The sequence below is a fragment of the Chelonoidis abingdonii genome, chromosome 2 (genome assembly GCF_003597395.2).
Source record: "Chelonoidis abingdonii isolate Lonesome George chromosome 2, CheloAbing_2.0, whole genome shotgun sequence".
NCBI classification, from domain to species: domain Eukaryota; kingdom Metazoa; phylum Chordata; order Testudines; family Testudinidae; genus Chelonoidis; species Chelonoidis abingdonii.
Window position 1 is genome coordinate 248,156,343 of NC_133770.1, and position 22,996 is coordinate 248,179,338.

Here is a 22,996-nt window from a genome sequence, read left to right on the forward strand (position 1 = left end):
CCCTTCATCCCCAGCCCTACCCCAGAGCCTGCATCCTCAGCCCAGGGCCCTGACTCCCTCCTGCACCCCAACCCCCTGCCCCAGCCCAGATCCCCCTCTCATACCCTGAATCCCTCATTCCCAACTCCACACCCCTCACCCCCACACCCTAATCCTCTGCCCCAGTCCTGAGCCCCTTCCGCACCCCAAACTCATCATTTCCAGCTCCATTGGGTCACAGGCATCAACAATTTTCTTCAACAGAGTCGCCAGAAAAAAAGTTTGAAAGCCACTATACTAGGCCTTGCTGCCTCTCCTGCAATTTATTTGGGCTTTCATGAATTTCTGGGCACCACCAGGGTAGTACCTATCGGCATAATTCCATTCTGTTTCAAGACCATCACTGGTAGATTTTGAACCTCTAAAGAATACCCTATATTTTCTTCACAAAGCAAGTATAAGAATTTTTTTTCATAAACGTTCTTGCTTTTATCAATAGAAAGAACACACACTAGACTGATTAAGATACAAATACCAGTCTTGAACCTTTTAATGCACTCTGCAAACCCAGTTTATTCAGTGTTAGGGCAGTGGGATAGAAATAATTATGTGGGTCTCTGTACACAGGAGAGCCAGCAATTTAAAGATCGGCAAAAACATTTGGAAGTGAAGGAAATAATCACTGAGGCTTAGCAGCTTTGTGGTTTAGAAAGCCTTTAAACTCTATGAAAGAGCAGATGTGTGCACTCTGGCAATCCCTTAGGTAGAGATGTGTTAGTTTAGTACCAAACTAACAGGAACATAATTATATATGTGACAATATACATCTGAAAGAGAAACTAGAATCTGATTTTTATAGCCTTTCATTTCATATGTTTATAGACACTATATTCTATAACTTCTTCACTGTGATACGTTGACATACTTCTAGCACTAATGTTCAGTTTTGCTTTTCCTACCTTCATGACTGGCAACAGTTTTCTCCAGCCTAGGAGAACAGAATGAGGTTATACACCTGATTTCCCTCCCATATTAAGTATTCCCAACCTCAAGGCAATGGTTCTTTCAACTAAGGGAACCAAGACATCCGTCAGGCTCCAGTTAATGCCACTCCTATATTAGGCAGAGAATTCTTTTAAAACAACAAAGTACGCTACTCCCAAGGGGCCAGGCACTCTGGCTCTATTCTGGCAGAGTTAAGTCAGAACAAAAATAAGCCATTTAAAGACAGAATTATTCTATAAAATCAAATGCACAGAGGGGAATTAAGGTACCTGGTGGAGGAATCCTTAAGTTCTGCAGGTGCCGACTTCCAGAATGCTACAGAAAACCAAGTGCCCCAGGTCATGTCTCTGTTCATGCTGCTTTAGGGAAGTATTTTACACACATGACATCATATTGTTAAGTTCAGTATGTGTGAGCCAGCTGCACCATATTATTAACATTGTACTAACACACAGATTCCAATCAGTGTCAGAGTCCCATCATGCTAAATGCTGTACAAACACATAAAATTCAAGTTCATTTTACATCCTATCTGCAGAACTCACATAGATGTTTGGGCAAAACAAAACTCTCATGTGTGAGGCAGCATCAACAGGTTCCTAATGCTAACTTAAAAAAAAAAAAAAAAAAACCTAAGTAATTTCAGTGGCTTTTATCAGCATGTGCAGTGCAACTTTATCCTCCTCTCTAGACCGATGTTGGTGTCTTTCACCCTAGCCTCCTTGGACTGGCAAGCATGGGAAAAGCAAAAAAATAATCTTAATACTCATTTTTTAAGCCTGATTCTGAAAGGTGGCTTTATCCTGAGACATAGCACTACTCTGTGTACTGAATCACAGTAGAAAAGTACACAGTAACATTTAAAGACATACTTAACATCACTGTGCAACTATATGTCACAGAAAGAACAAGTAGTTCTGCAACCTCTCAGAGGGTACCCCTGGCTACAGGATTCCCCATTGACACACCAGACAAAAATGTCATTCATAATAGTTTGTTCTTTCTCCTTTATTTAGCCACAAATACAAAAGCGACCAAACCCAATTCAGTGGAGCCCACTAAAGAATACCTTTTGACAGAATAAACCTGTTCCAAATGAGAGTCTCATGAAACCCAAACTAGAATATATACAAGAATACAGCAGAGCCCTTGTAAAATATGTGGAATCACCTCTGGGTGCATCTCAAAGTAAAATACAATAGAAAATTGACCAGTTAAGAGAACACATTTGTTACCAAACAAGCTTATGCCCGGAAGGGGTTTCCACTGTACCATTCCTTTGGCTATTTAAATACCACCACAATTTATTTTAGGTGCAAATTTGAAGCTCCTGGGGTGAAATCAGTTACCCAAGTATAAATTTAGGGTACTCCGTTGTAACCAAGATCAGGTTCTGAGCCCACACAATTGAAAGAACATTTACTATTGGCTCTGGCCAGTAAAGTGGTGTAAAGTGTTGGTCTCCCTCCCCCAGGGCCCCACCTATATCAACACCAAAACAATTCACACTTGATCAGTAGCACCTTTGCTATTCTAGCAGTAGTTTGCTCTTGAGCAAAAAAACTGCCCCTCCTTATGCCAAAAGAAATAATGCAGTGGTTCTGAGTTGTGATAAAAGTCCACTAGGATAAGATCACCGAACCCACCCAGCCCGTGACACAGAATTCCTTTTCTGGCATAAACCTGGTCAATCTGATTTGTCAACGCTTTGTTCAGAAATATAAAATTCAGAATATAGTTTACAAAAGAATATTTCCTTATAGAACATCTCAATGTCAAAATATTAACAAAAACACAAATTATGTTAATGCTGAGAATAGCAGTTTTGAAAAATTAAAACTAAAAATAAGCTGTCACTAACAGTAAATAGACAAAAATACACTAAATGTTAAAAAAAGGTCCAATGTTCTCAGGCAAAATGGAATCATTTGAGACAAATTGTTTACAAAATGAGTTAAACACTCAGCATAAACCTATCACAAGTGTTAACGTACTAGTGTGATTTTATTTTTGGACAAACTTCAACAACTCATTTTGTTTTTTTTTAAATCTGCTAATACAAAAATGTAAAAAACTCAAAACACTTCAGCTTTTAGACAAACTTTCTTAAGCTTGAACTGTACCTTTGCCTCAGTTACTTAAGAACTTAAAACTGAAGTTGGCAATAAAACCAGCTCAGCCGAGTTTTTAAGCTTCCCTCACCCTGTGCTAAACCATTAGTTCTTAAAAGGCTCCAATCTCAGTCCCCCACGGTCTATAGGGCTTGCCAAGGTTTGCCGACTGTGCTGGTACAGATGGACTGAGTACATTAGGCGACAGCAAATGGAACGAACCAAATGAAAAGGGGAACGCAGACAAAGATGCCATGGAGGACAGTAGAGGAGGAGATAGTTTGGAAGTAGAGGTGACCACAGGGAGCACTGGTCCAATGCTGCCATTAGGGGGCAGTCTCAGTGAAGACGTTTCACCATGTGGAGCAGCAATTCTGCTCTGGTGATGTGGTTCTGCGGAAGACGTTGTGGTACTGGTATTACCGTGCCCATTCTGAGGCAATAACAACGGGTGAGTGATGTGAGGATGATGTCCAAAGGCACTGCCCCAAGGAATATGTCCAATGCCCGTATGGGCACTACTTGCTTCCCGTTGAGAGGCATAATTATTGAGGTGAGACACCAGTCGAACTCGAAGAGGATCAGAAGTGTCCAGACCCTCAATAATACTAAGGTACCGGACTACTTCAGCCAGGCACTCTCGAAATCCTAAACTCCGATAGTCCATAGCAAGAGCGTGGGCATCAAAATAGCCTAAGAAAAAGGAACAAAGAGTGGAGTCTTAAAATATCATTTTTAGTCATTGGCTACACTGCATCCTCCACATTCCCTGCAAGCACATTTCATTTGAGTGTGACGGTTATATAGTTGCAGTTTTCCCCAACAACAGAATGGCTTCCAAAAACTCTTCTGTGGTCTAACACGTTTTTCTTTTACAGTATCAGTGTTGTCATGATGCGAGTCCCAGGACCAGTCGCAGATTGGCATGCGTAAGCTGAAACTGCACACTACCAGCAAAGAATGCACAAAGAGAAGAGACGTATTTTTCAATGCTAGCTACATCAATGGACACAAAGCCACTGAACAGTGAAATTCATTAGTCACACACATGTAACTTATCATAGGCCACTGTCACAGACTAGCTGTCGGTTCTCAAACATCAATTTATACATTGTCATTTGTGTTAGCTCCTCCACTACCCATTTCAACCTATAACATTAAACAGCCAAAAAGATCCCAAATAGACCACTTGTTTTAGGTGGGCGGTGGGGGAGGGAAGCTCCTGTTTCTCTGTGGCTGAAAGTTACTTCACTTCACACTGCTGCCATAACCTTACAGAAACTTGGATAACAAATCATTTCCCAACAAAGCGTCTATCTATAGTCTACAACAGCGTAATCTGCACTTAACATAGAACAGTAAATAGACTACACAATGTTCCATGTAAGAGGAAATACTGAATTACCCAGTAGTGTATATACATACTTCCATTTGACTTCTCCTCCCACTGCATGCAGCATGTCAGATGACAAATCTGTGGGACATTCAGTTACAGCTCAGGATGCTGCTTGGTCTTACTACAACTTTGTTGCTGTAATCACAGTTTATTCAGGACTATTGAATCTGTTCTCAGATAAAAAATTACCTTTGCCTCCTGCTGTATGCAACATTTTCAAGTGATCCACAGTCATCTGCAGAATTTCAGCTTTTTCCAGTTTAGCTGATCCCTTGAAAAAGAGAGAGCAGGAGAGGAGAGGGGGTAGAATAGGTCAATTTTTAGAAGATCTAAAAGAGTTTGGCAGAAATAGTGCAAAATGAACTATAAAGGGATAAAATGCAACACCACTTCCAGTCTGCAGTCCTTGTGACTGAGTCACATATGCTAATTATACTCAGAGCCCAATGTGAATTACCTGCTTTTCAAAAGCACTTGGCACCAGTCTCCTCAGCTCGGACAAGCTGTTATTGATTCGATCCCGGCGACGTTTCTCGATGATCTATGAGTAAAACAGACAGGCTTTCAGCGTTTATTGCAAAAGGCAGGCTGGGGCAAGGCAGCTCGACCCTGCGAGGGTATCAGCAGTTCGCGCAAAGGGACTCACCCCTCTGCGCCTTTTCCTGGCCAGGATCTGGGAGGTGGTGGATGGAGACATTGAACCTGGAGCTGAACTCAAGTTTCTGAAATGAACCACAAACAGTTAGGGCAGATGCCGGGAGCGAGAGAAACGGGGCTGTAAGGAAGGATCAACCCAGTCGCTCCCATAATAACAACGCGTGCGCTGAGGCGGTTCCGCGCGCGGACTTCGGGAAGCAAAGGTGTGAGCCGCCAGGGCAGGGAACCTACCTGCCCGCAGCGGACACGGAGCACGGCCCGGGTGCTGCTCCCCCGAGGATCGCCGCAAACAGGCGCCTCCCCCGCGCCCCGCGCCCCCCGGGGCACAGCGCCCCCGCTCCCCTCCTCACCCATTCTCGTCCGCGCTCTCCTTCTCCACCTCGACGGGCTCGTCCAGCTCCTCGCTGTCAGAGGAGCTGTACTCGGGGTGCGCCCGCTTCATGCTGCCGCTGCCGGGCAGGGGAGGCTGCAGGACCGGGCCGGACTGGCTGGCTCAGTGCGCGCCCCGCTGCCGCTCGTCCTCTGGCTCCGCCAGCTCCGTCTCCCCCATCCCGTTCCCACGCCTCGCCTCTTACCCGCGGGAGGGGGGGACGCCAGGCGCCGCCGGCCACAGACATCACATTGTAGCCACTCGCTGGCCCCGCTGTCCTGATTGGCGGACGCGCCGCCGGTCGCAGCCAATAGCCGCCGGCGGGGAGGCCGACCAGCAACACGCCTTCTCCTCCTGCCCCGGCGCTGCTTGGGGGTGGGGCTGCTCGGAGCGACACATGGCCGCGTTCGGAGCCCGCCCCCGTCGCTGCGCCATTGGCTGGGCCGGAAGCCAGTCGGGCGCTGGCGGAGCCGCACGCGTGGCCTAGTGGCCGTGGGAAAGTTGCTCGGTGCCCGGCTGGCGGCCAATCGGGGCCGGCTGCGGCGCTGGGCTGTGCGTGCGGCAAGCGGCGGCCGCCGCGGTGTGAGCCTAACTCCACGGCGCGCCGGGCGTGGCATAGAGACAGGGCCCCGGCGGGCGGCTGCGCTCGGCGCTCGGGCTGTGGGCTGCCGCCCGCCGCGCAGGGAGCCCGGGTGGCCTTGCCAGCCCCTGCGGGGCAGCCTCCGCCCGCGTCTTGGTTCCCTCTGTGCCTCCCCCGCCCGCCGGCGGAGCCGCTTCGGGAGGTAGTTTCGTACCGTGAGCTCCCGTCGTGTCGTGGGCCCGTCACTGTGATGGGCTCTGGCTCGCTACGGAAATGCCCCCTCGCCCTGCCATCAGCCGGCCAGGCCAGCCTCCATTGCTAGCTGTGGTGCAGTGGCAACCAAGCGCCTCCATGCGTGCGCCCACGCTGGCCCTCATGTTGGGGGCCCGTCGGGAAACACCTGCAGGGGCACCTCGTTAGCCTCCCTCCAGTCTCGCCTTCGAACTGCCCTTGGCCTGGTGCCGACAAACAAAAACCTTGATGACTGGCTGCTGGGGTGCCAAGCCTACAGTATCTGAGGCCGAATGGTGCTGGCTCCTTGTGTCCTCCTGTTATCTCTCCCTAGCCTTCTAGTCTCGCTTGCCTTTGACTGTAAGCTCCTGGGTGCAGAGATCAGCCATGTGCTCTGTTTATACAACACATAAGCACAGCCATACTGAGTCAGACCAAAGGTCCATCTAGCCCAGTATCCTGTCTTCTGACCCTTGCCAGTGCCAGGTGCCCCAGAGGGAATGAACAAAACAGGTAATTATCCAGGGGGCCATCCCCTGTTGCTCATTCCTAGCTTGTGACAAACAGGCTAGGGACACCGTTCCTGCCCATCCTGGCTAGTAATCATTGATGGACCAATCACAATGGGGTCTTGGTCCATGAGTGGGGCTCCTAAATGCTACAGTAATACAGATAATACTTAATTTAAACAAGACCCCAAATAAGGGTTCTTTACTAGGTGGATAGTTTTGAATTCACAGATGGGGAACTTAGTCACAAAAAAAACTTAAGGGATGCCCACTGCCACACTATAAGGCAGCACCAGGAAACCTAGCTTTTCCCAGGGCTGCTCCTCTGCTCCATCTACTAACCTAGTTGCTTTAAGCATCCCATTTGTTTTAAATTAACTGTTCACACAGCTTCACAGTGTACATTTCAGTGAGTTGTCCATATTATTGGTAAATGCAACAATAACATTTTTGGAAGGAGCTTCTGGCAGAGTGAAAGGAAATGGAGCCAAAGAGATAAAAGCCAGTGATGGCACAGCCAACAGTTACAGTTTAGCCGATAGAACGATCGTGCAGTTGCCTGCAACCAGCCCTTGGAATAAGATAGGAACCATCTATTCCCAAGAAATGTTTTTTAAATTAATCTGCCCTCTTTGTAAAGCTAGAGTTAAGTTTGGGCCAGCTTTTCCGTTAAATCTATTTTCAAGCATTTGTAAATCATAAACATTCTCTGGCCATGCATTTGGCTTTTACGAGCTTAGAAGCAGATTGGGCTTTAAACAAAGAGAGAAATGTGTTTGGCCATGTAAGCTTTAAAAGTGCAAATGCAATATAAGGCACATTATACACTCTGTTTTGGCTGAAGGGTTACACGTCTGCCTTGTGCTAGGGAATGAGGATTTTCAGACAGATTTGCAGGTGATTATTTCATAACAAAGACGGTGTCCTTTGCACTTTTTAAAGAAGTGTTAGAAATGAATTTATGTTAAATAATCTATTTCACTTACAGAGATTTCCATAAGGATTTTCAGTATACAGTCTTACTCTTCATGTGTACTTCCTCTCATTGACTAAGGAGGCCAGACAACTTCTAGAGAGGTTTTTTCCAGTTATTTATTTCTCAAAAATGATGTATAAAAAAAGACAGTCAGCACGTAGGTGGGCCTGTGTCTGCGTAATTGCAGATTACTATCAGCTGCTATCATAAGATAAGAAATGTTAAAAGATGCGTTGGTCTAGAAAGATCATCCACTCCAACTGAGCGCAGGATCAGGAGAAACACAGAGCAAAATAGCTTTCAAAACGCACTTTTATGTCCCTCTGATGCTGCCGTCACACTGGTTCTCAGGTTTGGTCTAACATTTGCCCTTGTCCCCAAGGGGCAGTTCCGAGAGCCAGGGACTACTGGAGCATAGAAGGGGTCCATCCACCTCCCTTTTGTCTCTGGAATCACCCATTACTCTAGAGGCAGTAAAGCAGGAGTGCTTGCAAAGCTGCCATGGCAAGCCCAAAGTTCTGGCCTGACATGTCTAAGAATTCTTGATCATAATTATCATTCTGAGTGAGTTTGTGTGATTTTGTGTGTACTTTTCCACCATTCTTCTCTGTTTTATGCTTCCTTAGGCTATTTCGATACTAGTCAAAACACTGAAAGGGAGTTGTTTATTGCTGCTGTAGGCTTCCCTTCAGCAGAGACCTGCCACTGCTGACCCTTGTTCTAGTGTGTGCACTAAATTAACTTCAAACCTCACCCTTTAAGTCTTCTCTCCCAAGGGAGCAACTGCTTTGAAGAGTAATCCCATCAACCTGTCATACCGAGTCCCGGAAATTCACTGTTACTATGGTTACTTTTCCCAATTCAACTAGTGGCTCTGGCACTCATGCTGCAGCGAGTTGAAAACCTTAACCCTCCAACCAAGAACTTACTGAACCACAGCACCAGTTTTTCCAGAGTTTACTGCGCTGAATCTTGCATGTTTCTTTACATATTTCATTCCTGAATATGTTCATTTTCAGTACAAGTCTCACTGTTTAAAATATGATTTCCTGGAATCAAGGTAACTGGTTGAAAATCAATAGAAGCATTAAAAAAGGAGTTGGCAGAATTTATCATGCACTTTAAGTGGTGCTGTGAATTTGTCATTTTTAACAAAGATGAGTTTGAGCAGTGACCAACACTTGCCCCAAGTTCAAGAGTTTGGATCTAGCATTTCAATTTGGATGTGCTAATTTTGATGGACCCCAAGGTCTGTCATGTACCTTCTGTCTAGGGCCAGACCATGTATTGGTTGGAACAGTTGATACTAGACTAAGGTATAAGTGCTAAATTAAAATGCATTTAGTAATGTCCAATTCACCAAAACATTTTTAAATTCAACATTATCGCCAAATTGGCCAAGGATTGGGATAAACTTTCACATTAAAGTCCTCATTGTAAGCACAAATCCTGTGAAATAAAGTCTGTGCCACTAAATGGATTTTAAATCTTGTGTTGGTAAGGGTGTTTAACATGGTTAGGCAAGAACAGTGTTATCGGCATCTTATGACAGCAGTCCAGACTATTTTTTTTCTAGAGGATTTCAAAAAATTCATAGAGTCTTTAGATTTGTCTTATACTATGCTCCAATCCTTCAGCTCATTTGCAAAAACATATCTGGGCTAGACTGTGAACTCATATTGGTGAGCAGCTAGGCTGCAGAGGAAAGCTGGCTCTCTGATTTAAGCCACTAGCCTTTAAAGCTAGAAGACCAAGGTGAAATTCCCTGCTCTGACAAAGTTCATGTGTGATGAAGGGCTTATCTACATGACACTACAGAGTCCAGCCTACAGGGCTGTGATTTGTGTAGCTCTCTAACCACCCTGTGTAGAGCCTGCTGGTAAGAACTAAAAGTGCCCAGTGCCTGTTAACATAATCCTGTTTCAAATAGGACTGCATCAGTGCTATGCATCTGTAAAACTAGGATGAATACTTTGCTCCTTCCTGGGAGTGTTTAGGATAAATATGTTTTCAGATACAATGGGAATGAGAGCTGTATGTTCTTAAGACAGATGAGATTCTTACTCAAATAGATTGTCCCATTTCATTTCAATATTTGTACACCAGTGTGATTAATGAAGGGGTTTACGGATTAGCCACTAATGTCTCAACTGTTTTTAAAGGGATGACGTGACTGAGATTTTTCTGCATTTTTTTCTTTTTTTTTTAAACTTTGATTTCAACATGTTACACAAGTTTTCAGGGATATGCTTACTGTGAATGTGAACAGATCACAATGAGAAATATCTTTGCTTATATGGCTATTTTTAAATGGTAGGAAGGAGGAAGAGGTGCAAAAGGGTACAGATGTACAATAACTGCTTTCATAAAAACTCTGCCTTAAATGACTATAGCACCTGCACAGTTTAGCATGGTGTTTGTGCTACATAATTACACATACTCACACCTTCAACCACCAGACCATCCTTCCACTTTCTGCAATTCCCTTCCATATCCACCACACAACTTCCGACTTCTGCCACTAATGAGGCAGGGGGCCTACAGACAACAGCCTCTTTTATTACACAATTCTGATTCATCCCCAGACAAACATCCACACTGAATGAGGTGGAGGTTTTGTGGAAAACCACTATGTGATCATGTGACTCAAGACTGTATCATAACACATATATATGGACCAGGGACCTGAACTAAGGTTGCATTTGCAACCTTAATTCTGGAATTTCCGAACTTTTCAGTGTTTGATTTGCAACTGTAACACACTTTTTAATCATTTATTTGTATGTAAATATACCTTGATATTACAAGATCACATAATGATTTCAGTTCAGTTCAATAATACTTTATTGGCAAGACAGGTCAATGAAGTGTTGCCAAACTACGTAAGGAGATAACGCCCTTAGGTATGTGTCAGAGGGTAGGTACAATCTGCCCAGATACAGCTTCACCATGTTCAGAGATATTTTTTAATCCCTTTGTTCGTTTGGCATTATTGTCCAAGGCTGATTGTATGGCAGATTGCTATGTAACATGATGCAGTCTATCTGTGCTCGCTATATAATTTCTCCCAGATTTATGCAGTTTTTCTTTGATGTCTGTTTCCTGAAAAGTCTGTTTGATGAGACATCTTTTTCAGACTCCTGCAGTACTTTGACACAGTGGGACAGAGCAGAATTATTCACCAGGAACTTTCTTGTTTTTGTGACCTCAAGTTAGGCCCTGTAAGATTCCTTCACCAAGGAAAGTTCTATCTAATCATCTTTACAGTGCTCTTCGGCATGATTTCTCGTAATAGTAGTGCCCAAAATTTGTTAGGTGGTGTACAGGCATGTAAGATGACAGTGCCTGCTCCAAAGAGTTTACAGAGTAAAATCTTTTTTGAGTTTTCTTTGCTATTAAGATGCAGCATTGACAAAAATAAGTATTAGTCATTTCTGACTAAGTGGTTAGGATGGAAAGCAGCTCCCACACCTACTGCCATTACTGCAAACCACTGTTTAAATTTATGATATTTAATAGGGAAAACCTGCCTTTTTGGCAACCTTCGTTCAAACGTATAAACAGAAACAGTATATCTGGTTTTATGAGCAACTTCCCTACAACAAAAATTCATTTGGTAAGAAGAAAAGTGAAACTCGAGCATACGATCTAGCTGTTGGAAAACAAAGTTTGGGACAAAGCAAATCATAGTAATATTTTATTACCGTTTTGAAGATACTAATCTCTCATCACTGTTGCACAGAGAGGTCCTGTACAGGCAGAACTAGGCATTTTGCAGATCAGGTGTAAGATGCACGCACATGTGGGCTAACTTGTATTTAGGTTTGTCCTTAAGTTAACACATTTATGTAGCATCATCCTTCATGCTGAAAGAACTTTAAATATTTAATTAACTACATACATTCAGTCCCACGGAAGTACAGCCACCTCTGAGGCGGACGGCAGGAGCCGGGAAAACCACCGCTGTACAGCACACTGCACATGGGGTACTGAGGGAAATCTCAGCCTATGAAACCAGAGCTAATCCCTTCTCTTGCCATGGGAATTTACACAGCAGCCAGGACCTTGGTTAAGATTTTATCTTAGAGAACTGGCAAAGTATCTCTGTCTACTTTTGAAAAATTAATGGCTGGGTTTGACTCTTTGAATGAGTGTTTCCACAGAGTCTGAATATTTCAAAGTCAGGACCTAGACCATTCAACCATCTTCTGCAGTGAGAACATCAAAAATCAAATCCTACGATCAACAAATATCTCTTGCCCTTCCCTTATATCTTTAAGATGGGACAACAGTATGATAAACACAAACAATGCAATCAAAATGTCAGCCAGATTTTGCCAAAACTGCTGACTGCTGTATTTTTAAGGAGCTTTTTGTTTGTTAGAATGATCTAAGGATGTATATATAAGCAACTGTGTTGATATCGGCAGCACAAAATTCTGTTGTCCAAATTTGAGGGTGTAAAAGCAGTTTTATTTTAAAGGTACCACAAAAATGAAGTCAGCACACTGAAAATTATGCATGTTGAGATTTAAGGCATGTGGCCTTCCAAAAGGCCTGATTCCAACCTTTCTTATACCATTTTTAAACCAGTGTAACTTTGACTTCAGTGAAATTAGGGCTTGTCTATATGAGGAAATCGACCAGCATCGTTATTCTGGAATAACTCCTCATGTGGACACTGTGGTCTGAAATAAAAGTAATTAATTCCTGAATAAGTACTCTGCTTTGGAAGCAGAGTAATTATTCTGGAATAAATTTCCTTGTATTCCAAAAGTGTCCATATGCAGGAGTTAATTCTGGACTAGCTATGCTGGTCAGTTTCCTCCATGTAGACAAGGCCTGACTCCTGATTTACAGTGGTGTAGCTAAAACAAGAATCAGTCCCTGTGTGTTTACTTGTTACCAAACCAAAGTCATTATTATGTGACTATTGATCTATTATATTCTAAGCGCTCAGATGCCACAGTGATGGGCTCTGCATAAATACCTAGATAGTCATGATTAATAATATTGCTGTAAAGAAAGCAGGGGAAAAAGCACAAACTAGGAGTGCTTAACCACAGCAAATGTGTTTAATTCCACACAATAGCTCCCTTATAATATGTCTAAAAGCTGTGATCTGCTGGGGAAGTGGTGGCCACTTCTCACATATTTAACTTATACCAAATGTACTCAGCTTGGCACCAAGACAACAAGCTGCAAGTGTCACACTGGAGCCTATCATCCTGACAGCATGGGACATGTGCTTGTAAGCTGTCTCCAGGAGGATATTTGATTGTCGTCTTTCTTCTTCTGCCTCTCTCCCAACAAAAGTGGCCTGACCTCCCCCATGACCTGGCAAGTGCTGAAATTCCCCAAACACATTTTTCTGTTGTGCCCCTACCCTGAACAAAAGGGAAAGAAGCAGCCGCAATATACTTGAAGTATGGATTGAAAATAATAGCTGCTGTTCCTCGGCCAGCAAACACTGATCTTCACCTCTGCCCAGTGCGGTTTGTGTTGCTTCCCATGCTATTGGTTTTATTGTTGCCGGCTTTTATATATTTATTTAATTTGGGGCGGGGGGGGGGCGATGTAATTGCCGTTTACTCTGCGTTCCCACGCTACTATTGTTTGGGGCTTTGTTTCCTATTCCCATCACGTGTGCTAATTAGTTAGAGCTGCTGGCTAGCTGGGAGGCGTGTGTCTGGAGTAAAAGCAGAAAGATCACTTCCTGGAGGGATCTAGGCAATCTGAACAATTCTTTGCTGTACTTTCAGCCCTTCCTTTCTCCCCCTCCCCCTTTTGCCCTCCCAGGAAAGAGAAAAGAAGTGTTGATTGTCAAGCAAACACTAGTGCACAGAAGCAGCATAGACTTTATTGCTAGATAAAACAAAACAACATATTCAAAAATACTGAGGTGAGTTTAGCAAACAATTTGCAAAATATTCTCTTTTGGTGGACCAAATAGGTTAACAGGAATATTTTTAAAAGGACATGAGGGTTTTTTAGTCTGTTCATAGGAAAATAACTCTGTTTTCTTAGCTAGGAGAAAGCAAGCTCGTGCCCCAGCATGCAATCAGAAAAGAGAAGGAAATTATGTGAGTCAGGGCATTCTCTTATTCCTCCTAGCACTGGCCAGTCAGTCCTATTCACATGACCTCATTGGGTCTAGGCATATGTTTTTAACAGAGGTTTATTATTTACTTATTTTCTTGGATTTCGAATTGAAGCCCTCGTCCACAGAAGTAGGCGCGTTTGGAAATTTAAAAAATACATTAGACGATCAACAAATCATATATCAGAGGGGTAGCTGTGTTAGTCTGTATCCACAAAAACAAGAAGGAGTCTGGTGACTAACAGATTTATTTGGGCACAAGCTTTCGTGGGTAAAAAACCTACTTCTTCAGATGCTTGGAGTCAAATCATAGTCATTAGATGCTATATCACAGACGATCCAAAACATGGGGCCAGAGCCTCAGCGAGTGTAAACTGACATAGCTCCACTGACCTCAGAACAGCTCCACTGATTTAGTAGTTTCATAGAGTTTAAGGCCTGAAGGGACCAACAGATCATATAGTCTTGACTTCCTGCCATTACACTTCATCAGACACTCTTAAGCTGAGCCCAATTATGTCAGTGAAACTACAGCATTTTAGTCCTCAGGAAACCAAGCTGTTGTGTGCCACAAGCAGAGAACAAGACACTAAAGTGCCACCAATGCCTGAGGCCCCTGCCATGACAGGGAATTGATTCGCAGACTGACACCAACACTGTAGCTCCAGGGCCCTCAGTAGCGCTCTGCCAGTTTATAGCACCTGAGGCTCTGCCCATGCAGCTTGTAACAGTCTGTGCCCAAAGGAATAGGTTTATAATGACCGCTTTTGTTATCTCACTTCCAATTAGGATTTCCACCTTTCTAATTGCTGGTGGCCGGACCCCCAAGGCACTACCCCTGCTCAGCCTCTTCCTCCCAAGGTCCTGCCCCTGCTCCACCTCTTTCTCCAGTTCCCACGCCCATTGCATGCCCCTCTGCCCCCTCCCCTGTCACTCACTGGATTGTCTCAAGGAGCCTGCCTGGAGGTAGGAGGCAGCTTAATGACCTGGAGCTTCCCCCGACACCTCACTAACCAGACTTTTGGTTGGGGTGCCATTTAGAGTTGCAAGGTCCTCTTTTTGACCTGCAAAACCCAGACGGGTGGCAACCCTACTTCCACAGTCCAGGACAAAAGATGGGCTTTGCAGTGTGCTCTGAAAGATAAAGGTCTGAGTTCTGGCAAACCAAGAGGGAAGTGAATTCCAGCATTGATGACCTCATCTGGAAAACAACTTATCAGAGGTTCCCTGTCACTCAAACTGAGGGCAAAATAGCTTGAGTGCCTCTTCTGATCACAGCTTTGTCGGAATCACATGAGGAGAGAGGCATTTTCTGAGCTGGGCAGGCCCCAAGCCTATCATACAGAAGATTGAGTATCTACTCAAATACGGGAGAAGATGTAGGTCCATCTTTTACCTTCATTCAGCAAGTACACCTCTTGACATCAGTTTGGTGCAAAGACAGACGAAAGAACATAGTCCATAGTTTGCTTGTAGTTTCCATCAATTATTTCACCATTTAGGGCAGGCAGTTCACCAGCCCTGAAATGGCATAGGACTAGTTTTTAAGATTTTCCATCCTGTGTCCCTTTCCATATAGCCAGGACCCTCTTCCCATTTAGCAATATGGGAAAAGCCAGGTGCTCATGACCCGCAGGTTGAGAGCCCTTGGCTGAGAAGTAAAGACTGTAGAATGTTTTTGGCCAAAGTCTAGCAAGAATTCATCCCAGGTGATGGCAGTGTCCTGAGTGTTAAGATCAAATTAAATTTATTTGATAGAAGCCTTGGTTCCATAGCAATAAACAGTTCTACAGACTACACAGCATGCTGTCATAACCATGAGTGTTCTGGAGTGTTCTGTGACTGTGCTGGTGATGTAGAAGTCCTGGAGTTATTTAGGTTCAGTATTAACATCTCATACATTTACACCAAAACTGTCCTGTAAACTTTTTAACATGGTAAAGGGTTCACGCTACTTGCAGCAGGTAATTTATTTGGAGAAGCAAGTTGTTCCATTCCCCTCCTCCTGCATTAAACATTTAAAACCAATGAAATCATAGGACTGTTAGATTCAGGCACAGAGCTGGTAGGCACTGCATATGGTTACCTATGCCACTCTTCTAATGCATATCAGTCATAGTGAAAGTCAGTGGAAAACTGGAGTAATGACTATATGGATCTCTCCCATTATTTGAGGGGTTACAGCTAGGTGAAAATCAGAATCTGTATCCTATGGGAAATTCCAATATGTCAACATTTTTTTTTGTCCTGAATTGAGATGAAAAGTTGAAATATTAAAAAAATTTATGGAACAAAAGTTCCAAAATATTTCCATTTGGAAATGGTGAAACTTTTCATTTTGAGTCCGCTCAACATTAAACTGCATCTCTTATGGGGCCACATTGACTCATGGATGTCATAAACAGATAAGAAAAGTTAATAGCACAGAAGTATTTTATATCTCTTTGACTATAAAGGGTTAACAAGTTCAGTAGGCCTGGCTGTCACCTGACCAGAGAACCAATCAGGGGACAGGATAACTTTCAAATCTTGAGGGAGGGAGTTTCTGTGTGTGCTGTTAGTTTTGGTGGTTGTTCACTCTGGGAGCTCAGAGGATCAGACGTGCAACCAGGTTTCTCTCCAATCTCCTTGATACAGGTTCTTATAGATTCCAAATAGTAAGTCTAGATAGATAAAGTGAGTTAGGCTTCATGTTTGTTTCTTTATTTGCAAATGTGCATTTGGCTGGAGGAGTTTAATTGTGTATTTGGCTGAAAGAAAGGTTCAAATTTGTATTTTTGCTGAAAGGATTTTAATATTTGTGACTTGAATACGTAGGCTGGGAGGGTATCCAGTGCCTATAGCTAAAAACCCTGTACCTACTCCATCTTAAATTTACAAAGATAATTTTACTGTTTTTTCTCTTTAATTAAAAGTTTCTTGTTTAAGAACTTGATTGTTTTTTTTATTCTGGTGAGACCCGGAAGGACTGGGTCTGGGATCACCAGGAATTGTGGGGAGAAAGGAAGGAAGGGGGAGAGAACGGCTAATTTCTCTCTGTCCAGGATTACTTCTCTCTCAGGACGAGTCTGGGAAGGGGAAGAGAGAAGGAGGAGGAAGTGAATGTGCCTCTCTGTTTTTGGTTCAAGGAGTTTGAATCACAGTATAATCTACCAGGTAAACCCAAGGGAGGGAAGCCTGGACGAGGCAATAGGTGGGGGAAAGAGGTTTTCTTCCTTTGTTAGATCCAGAAGGTCTGGTCTGGGGTTCCCCGGGCAAGGTTTTGGGGGGACCAGAGTGTACCAGGCACTGGAATTCCTGGTTGGTGGCAGCGCTACAGGTTCTAAGCTGGTAATTAAGCTTAGAGGAATTCATGCTGGTACCCCATCTTTTGGATGCTAAGGTTCAGAGTGGGGAATTGTACCATGACAAAGGGAATTGCATAAACTCATGGAAGTTATAGCTGTGTTGTTTCATGCCCCTCTTCTCTCCTGTGGGCAGGCTTGCTGGCCAGACTATCTCTCCCCTGGTGCACCATGTAGCTCAGTTAAAAAGGGGATCACATGGGGAATCACATGGCATATTAGGAGATGTAGTCTGGCCAAGAAGCCCAGAGTTCTGGCCATAAGAACTGTTAAAACCCTCTACAGGAGGGGTTCTCAAACTCATATTATTTCATATATTCTTCCCATTCTTGATCCCATAGACCACCTCTCCTCGCATTTGAAAACACATTGCATTTCTGTAGCAATGACAATTGCATACACAGGAAAATAATACTAAGTAAATATGCATTTAAGCTACCTTTTAATGGAATTAGGTGCTAGAAACAAAGAAGAAAATCAAACACCATGTGACCAGCCAGCTCTCTGCAGACTTCCAGCAGTCCACAGGCCACAGTTTGATAACTTCTGGCTTAGAGGCAGGGTGACACGTTGCTAATGTGGAAAAGTACCAACAAGGGAAAGGGCAAGAAAAATGTCACTTTATTTCCAACCTATGATCTGCAGCAGAAAGTCCTGCTTGGGGAACAGGTGGACAAAAGGAGAAGTCATCCTGAAAAAATACAGAGGGTGTTGGCACAGGAGGGTTCAACATCAATAATACTGTTAAATGATCCTTGACTCAGCTAAGTGTTTGTTTCTTTGGCAGCCTTGATTAGTAAAATACTCCTAGAGTAGTTTGCAACAAAGCTCCCCTTACAGGGCAACAGTTCAGTGGAAGGTTTTTCTCTTCCATACAAAGGGCTAGAAACGTTATTGAAATGAAAACCTGTTTTCTCTCTGTCTAAAAAAAAAAAGCCACATACAAAAGTTATAATTTAATAATAGTAATAATAATAGTCTATAATCTGCAACTTTTTGCCCTGCTGGTTTTCCAGTGGCACCAGTCATGATTTGTGATCCCCACACTGTGATTCCAGCCATTGGCTGCTCAGAGACAGTGCTTATCAGGCAAGGTTGTACCAGAGGGAACAGCGGTTGTGATGCATTCCAATGTCCATTAAGGGCTCACTGAGACCACCAACATATTTGCACAAGTAAACTAGACCAGAAGGGGAAAATAAAGCTAAGAAACCAACTCACTGTGCTACCAAGCCCATAACAATCACAAGATTTAATCAAGCCCTTCTCTAATGGTATGAATTTATAGCTGTTGATTATTGCAGCTCATTATTTATATCTCAGAATGAAGCCACATGCCTTGAAAAAGCTCCAGCTTGGACAAAACTGAAGCCATCTGCTTAGTAACGTGGGTCTCTGTGAACACATCATTTTGTTGCTCTGCTCTTTGCACTGGTTCCTCAATGAATACAGAATCCAGGTCACGGCCTCCTTCAAAACCCTCCATGAGCTACCTGAGAGAACTCCGGTCCCTCCATGATTAGGATTTCTCACAACTGTGTTCTACTAGAATAGTGCAACTGTCAACCAACAGGGGGAGGCTAGTGAGTGCAGGAACCAGTACTTTCACAGGAGCTGGACCTAGACTGTGACGATGACTCTGATTCCCACAGCACATCAGAATAACAACAGACCCAACCAATTTGAGAATTAAATGCAAAGCTAATTTATTCATTTTGCCTTTCCCTCAATAAGTTGTTTATTCACATATACATAATACAGTACATCCACTCACACAGAAATGTCCATAAACAAAAATTCCCCATAAACAAATTGAGCTATTTCCCACATAGACTGAGAAGGATAATGGAAAGAGAGTGAGAGATTGTTATTATTTCTGCTCCTAAAATCTTGGAAGGCACTCAGACACTACAGTGATGAGCCCTCAAGGCCATGTCTATACTACAAAATTATGTCAACCTAACTTAAGCCAGCATACAGCCACTGCAGTTATTAAATTGGCTTTGTGTTGGCAGTGCACCAGGACCACTTGTTATCGATTGTGTTGTCACCAAGAGGCATTGTAGGATGATTCCTGAAAGTGAGTAACAGTCAACATAAGCAACACAGTGTCAACACCAACACTGCATTGGCCTAATTACAGTGACCGTGACTCTACACCACTTGTGGGGGGAATGTTACTAAATGAGCTTACAGACGCCCGTACATCATCAGGAGATAAATTCAAGTGAAGACACTTCAACAGCTAGATAGATGCCAGGCAGTTTTCATTGATCTAATCCTGTAGTATAGACCAGGCCTAAGTATGTACACAGTGTGACACTGCACTCCATATTTGTCATAGTAATATTATTATGATATGATTATGACATAATTATGATGCATTTTGTACAAGGTGGGTCATGTAAGATGTCCTTGGAAAAGTTATGATTTACTGAATATGACTATCCTATTTGTATGCATGTATCCCTTTTGGATCTGAAGTTATGCATATTGACTATGTAGCTGTATTTCAAATGTGGTTATATCCAGGTAATACCCACTTGGCAAAATGTTTCCAGTCTAGACAACTGGTTGGGAAGGGCCTATTCAAGGTAATGGGTCATCAGGGGAAACAATAGGCCTTAGGAGAAGCTTATCCCCACCTGGTGAACCTTCCTGAGAATGCTCTAGACAACCTGTAAGTAACGGCTGCTATGACTCTGCCAGGGCATGTGTCCAGATCACATGACACTGATCACCAGTTTGGGTACCTGTATTTTTCCACAAACTGGTCGGGGAACCAAGTTTGAAACAAAGGGTTCCCACCCTATGGAAAACCTATATAGGGCAGGGAGTGACCTCATCTGTGGTTCTTCACTCCCCCACAACTCAATACCTGAGAGAAGCTCCAAAAGAAAAGGGCTTTGAATGGGGGTGGGGAGCCTAAGCTGCAAAGCAAGTGCAGCTTGTGCTTTGAGAATCTGTAAGCCTGCTTCTCTCATCAGTCAGGGTGAGACATTGATAATTCATAGCCAACCTTTCTAGTATTTTAGGCTTAGTTTGCGGTTTTGTTTATTTACTAGGTAATCTGCTTTGATCTGTTTGCTATCACTTATAATCACTTAAAATCTATCTTGTTGTAGTTAATAAACTTGTTTTAATCTAAAACAGTGTGTCTTTAAGTGAAGAGTTTGGGGGAAAATCTCAGCCTGGTTTAACACAGGCTTGTTGCATATTCCTCTCCACATTGAGGGAGGGATGAACGGGGTAATATTCATACTGGTCGGGGTTTTGGCCAGGGAAGGGCAGTACAGCTCTGGGGTCTTAGACTGAGAATCTAGTGATATCTTAGCTGTAGCCTCTCTATTGTTGGTTCATGCAGTGGGTGGTCAGCCTGCATGTGTCCCTGTCTGTGTGAATGTTGGTGGGAGCATAGGACCAGAAGTGGTCTATCTTTAGCCTGGGAACCCGTGGGCAACCCGTCACACACAGATTAGTGAGTTAATCAGAGAGACTTGCAGATTGTTTCTGAGAGTAAGGAGATTTTCACACTATAGGAAGCAAAAGTTTGGGGGTTTATGGTGTTTTAGGTGTAAGGTGGGAGTTTTGTGGAAATTGTCAGGATTTTTGATTTGTCATTTTCAAATACAGGGATGCAAATCATATCTTTAATTTGAAACTATTTTGAGTGAAACGTTCACATATTAGCAAGTGAAATCTAGTGCCTGATCAATATTTTGGACCTTCTGTATTACAGTAAGCAGATATTAGCTTGGGGGTTTGGTTGACAGAAAGATTTATTTACCCAAGAGGCAAATATTGACTCTTGCAAAGCCAACATCAATATTTCCCTTGGAGGAATATTACTTTCGTGGCTCACCAAAACCAGAATTTGATATCTTCATCATTATTACCTTTTATAAAGAAAGTCTTTTCTAAAGGGAAATATATACGTGTATATAATTTAAAATAGAGTATTTCTGAGAACCTTTAAAAAAAACCCTTAAGTATAGAAGAAAGTTTCATTCTGGACCAGACAGGAGACAGAAACCTCTAAAAGGAACAATATAGTTGGCATATTTCAGCCTACCCTCAGGTTAACTACCTTTGCAGACTTCAGTCATTAACCTTTGGGAAGGCAAATAGCAGAAACCTGTATATATCAGCCATCAGGAATGGTTTTAATGCATGTAACAACAATTCCTGTTCCTAACCATTACAGTGCCTCCTTCATTTTAATTATCAGCAGGTTAGAGGACATTGTCTTAATACCTGAGTAAATTCTGCAAAACACATTGTTCCTCCTTTGTTATGGGAATTTAGAGAGTTCTTTTCTATTTGATTGGTTCCTTTTTTGTCATTTGTTTCTCTGCCAAAAAAATCCAATGTCTGAATTTGACCCAGGAGGAAAAAGAGTTGCCTATGTGGATTTCAAGGAGCTAACTGGGGTAGGCACAGTTATAAACTGCTATCTACTTACTTGTTTTTCATTCTGTTGGGATAGGGTGACCAGATAGCCAGCATGAAAAATCAGGACAGGGGTGGGATGTAATAGATGCCTATATAAGAAAAAGCCCTGAATATTGGGACTGTTCTTATAAAATTGGGACTTCTGGTTGCCCTAGTTGGAGACCTCTGGAAGAGGGCATTAAAATCATAATCACAATGTTATTTATAAAAAAAACCCAACACGCACACACACTCTCTCCTTTTTGGGGCAATGCACAATACTTTCATAATCAGGCTACTATAATTAAGAAGGCAACCATACAATAACCACCTCTGTTAATTACAAAAAGAAATAGACATGTAGCCTGCAGGATCCTGCAGAAGGCAAAAGGAAAAGGAAGTGTTCCACATCACTGTGGCTAGTAAAGCAGATTCTTGCCCCCTCCAAGATTGTCCTGGAATCTTCAGGAATTAAACATTAATCTTTAAATAAAGATTATGTTATGTGATGAAGCCTCCAGGAATATGTCCAACCATAATTGGCAACTCTACATAGGATAGGTGCGGGGGGAGGGGAGGGCAATCAGATCTGAAGGCCAGCCTTGGTCCTGCCACAGCTTACATCTGCTGTGAGGCAGCTGCAGGTTAAGCCACTGATGAAGAGTCCTTAATGGACCCTATCCCAGTGCAGGATTTTGATAGCTGAATGGAGTTCCACCCTCCTCCCAGTTCCCAGCATGCCTTCTATGCTGGGAGGAGATGAGTAGTAGAGGTGCCAGATTCAATGGAGTCCCAGATGCACCAGCAGGGAGTTCTCTACACCAGAGATTCCCTACACAAGGGGAATTCTCTGCTGGCAATTTGCATCTGTATTATGGCCCCTTTGTGCCACCAGAGTGGCACAAAGGCATCCTAACTGGGCTTGAGATTCTGGCATTTTATATTTGTCAGCATATTCTCCACCTTATATTGTTAACGTTGAAAAAGCACTATGTGCTTCGCAGCTGGTGGTGGCAATTTCTCTGAACTAGTCAACTTGTCCTTACTGGAAATGCAGATGTCTTCACGTCACGTATTGTTATTTGTGGTTCTTCCCATCCTGAATTTAGGCACCCAGAGCAGGGACGGATAATAGAGTCCTTTCCACCCCCTTCCACTCTTTCAACTTTTCCACAGCTCACTGCACATTGAGCAGGTGTGGTTTTTAGGTCCAGAGCCCTTAGCTGGAATCATTTAGCCTATGGTTAGTCAAGGTCTTTGGCACAGCTTTCAAAGAACTTGAGGCCTGAGCTAGGGTTGCCATCAGT

The 22,996-nt window shown here is 43.2% G+C and overlaps 1 protein-coding gene across 1 annotated transcript; it reads right to left on the reverse strand.

Annotated features, from left to right (window-relative positions):
- Nucleotides 1-532: 532 nt before the first annotated feature.
- On the reverse strand, nucleotides 533-5,727 carry HEY1 (hes related family bHLH transcription factor with YRPW motif 1). Its single transcript, XM_032763354.2, has 5 exons — nucleotides 5,499-5,727; nucleotides 5,138-5,213; nucleotides 4,949-5,032; nucleotides 4,681-4,762; nucleotides 533-3,788 (listed from the first exon to the last, which is right to left on the reverse strand). Exons 1-5 carry the CDS (start codon nucleotides 5,588-5,590, stop codon nucleotides 3,208-3,210), a joined length of 915 nt encoding a protein of 304 aa, XP_032619245.1. The 5' UTR covers nucleotides 5,591-5,727; the 3' UTR covers nucleotides 533-3,207.
- Nucleotides 5,728-22,996: the final 17,269 nt, after the last annotated feature.

Excerpts from the sequence above, each read along its gene's own strand:
- HEY1 (XM_032763354.2), bottom strand. The coding sequence starts at position 5,590 with ATGAAGCGGGCGCACCCCGAGTACAGCTCCTCTGACAGCGAGGAGCTG. Across the intron at positions 5,033-5,137 it reads CCAGGAAAAGGCGCAGAGGG|ATCATCGAGAAACGTCGCCG; the intron begins GTGAGTCCCTTT and ends TTTTACTCATAG. Across the intron at positions 3,789-4,680 it reads GCATACAGCAGGAGGCAAAG|GCTATTTTGATGCCCACGCT; the intron begins GTAATTTTTTAT and ends CCTTTTTCTTAG.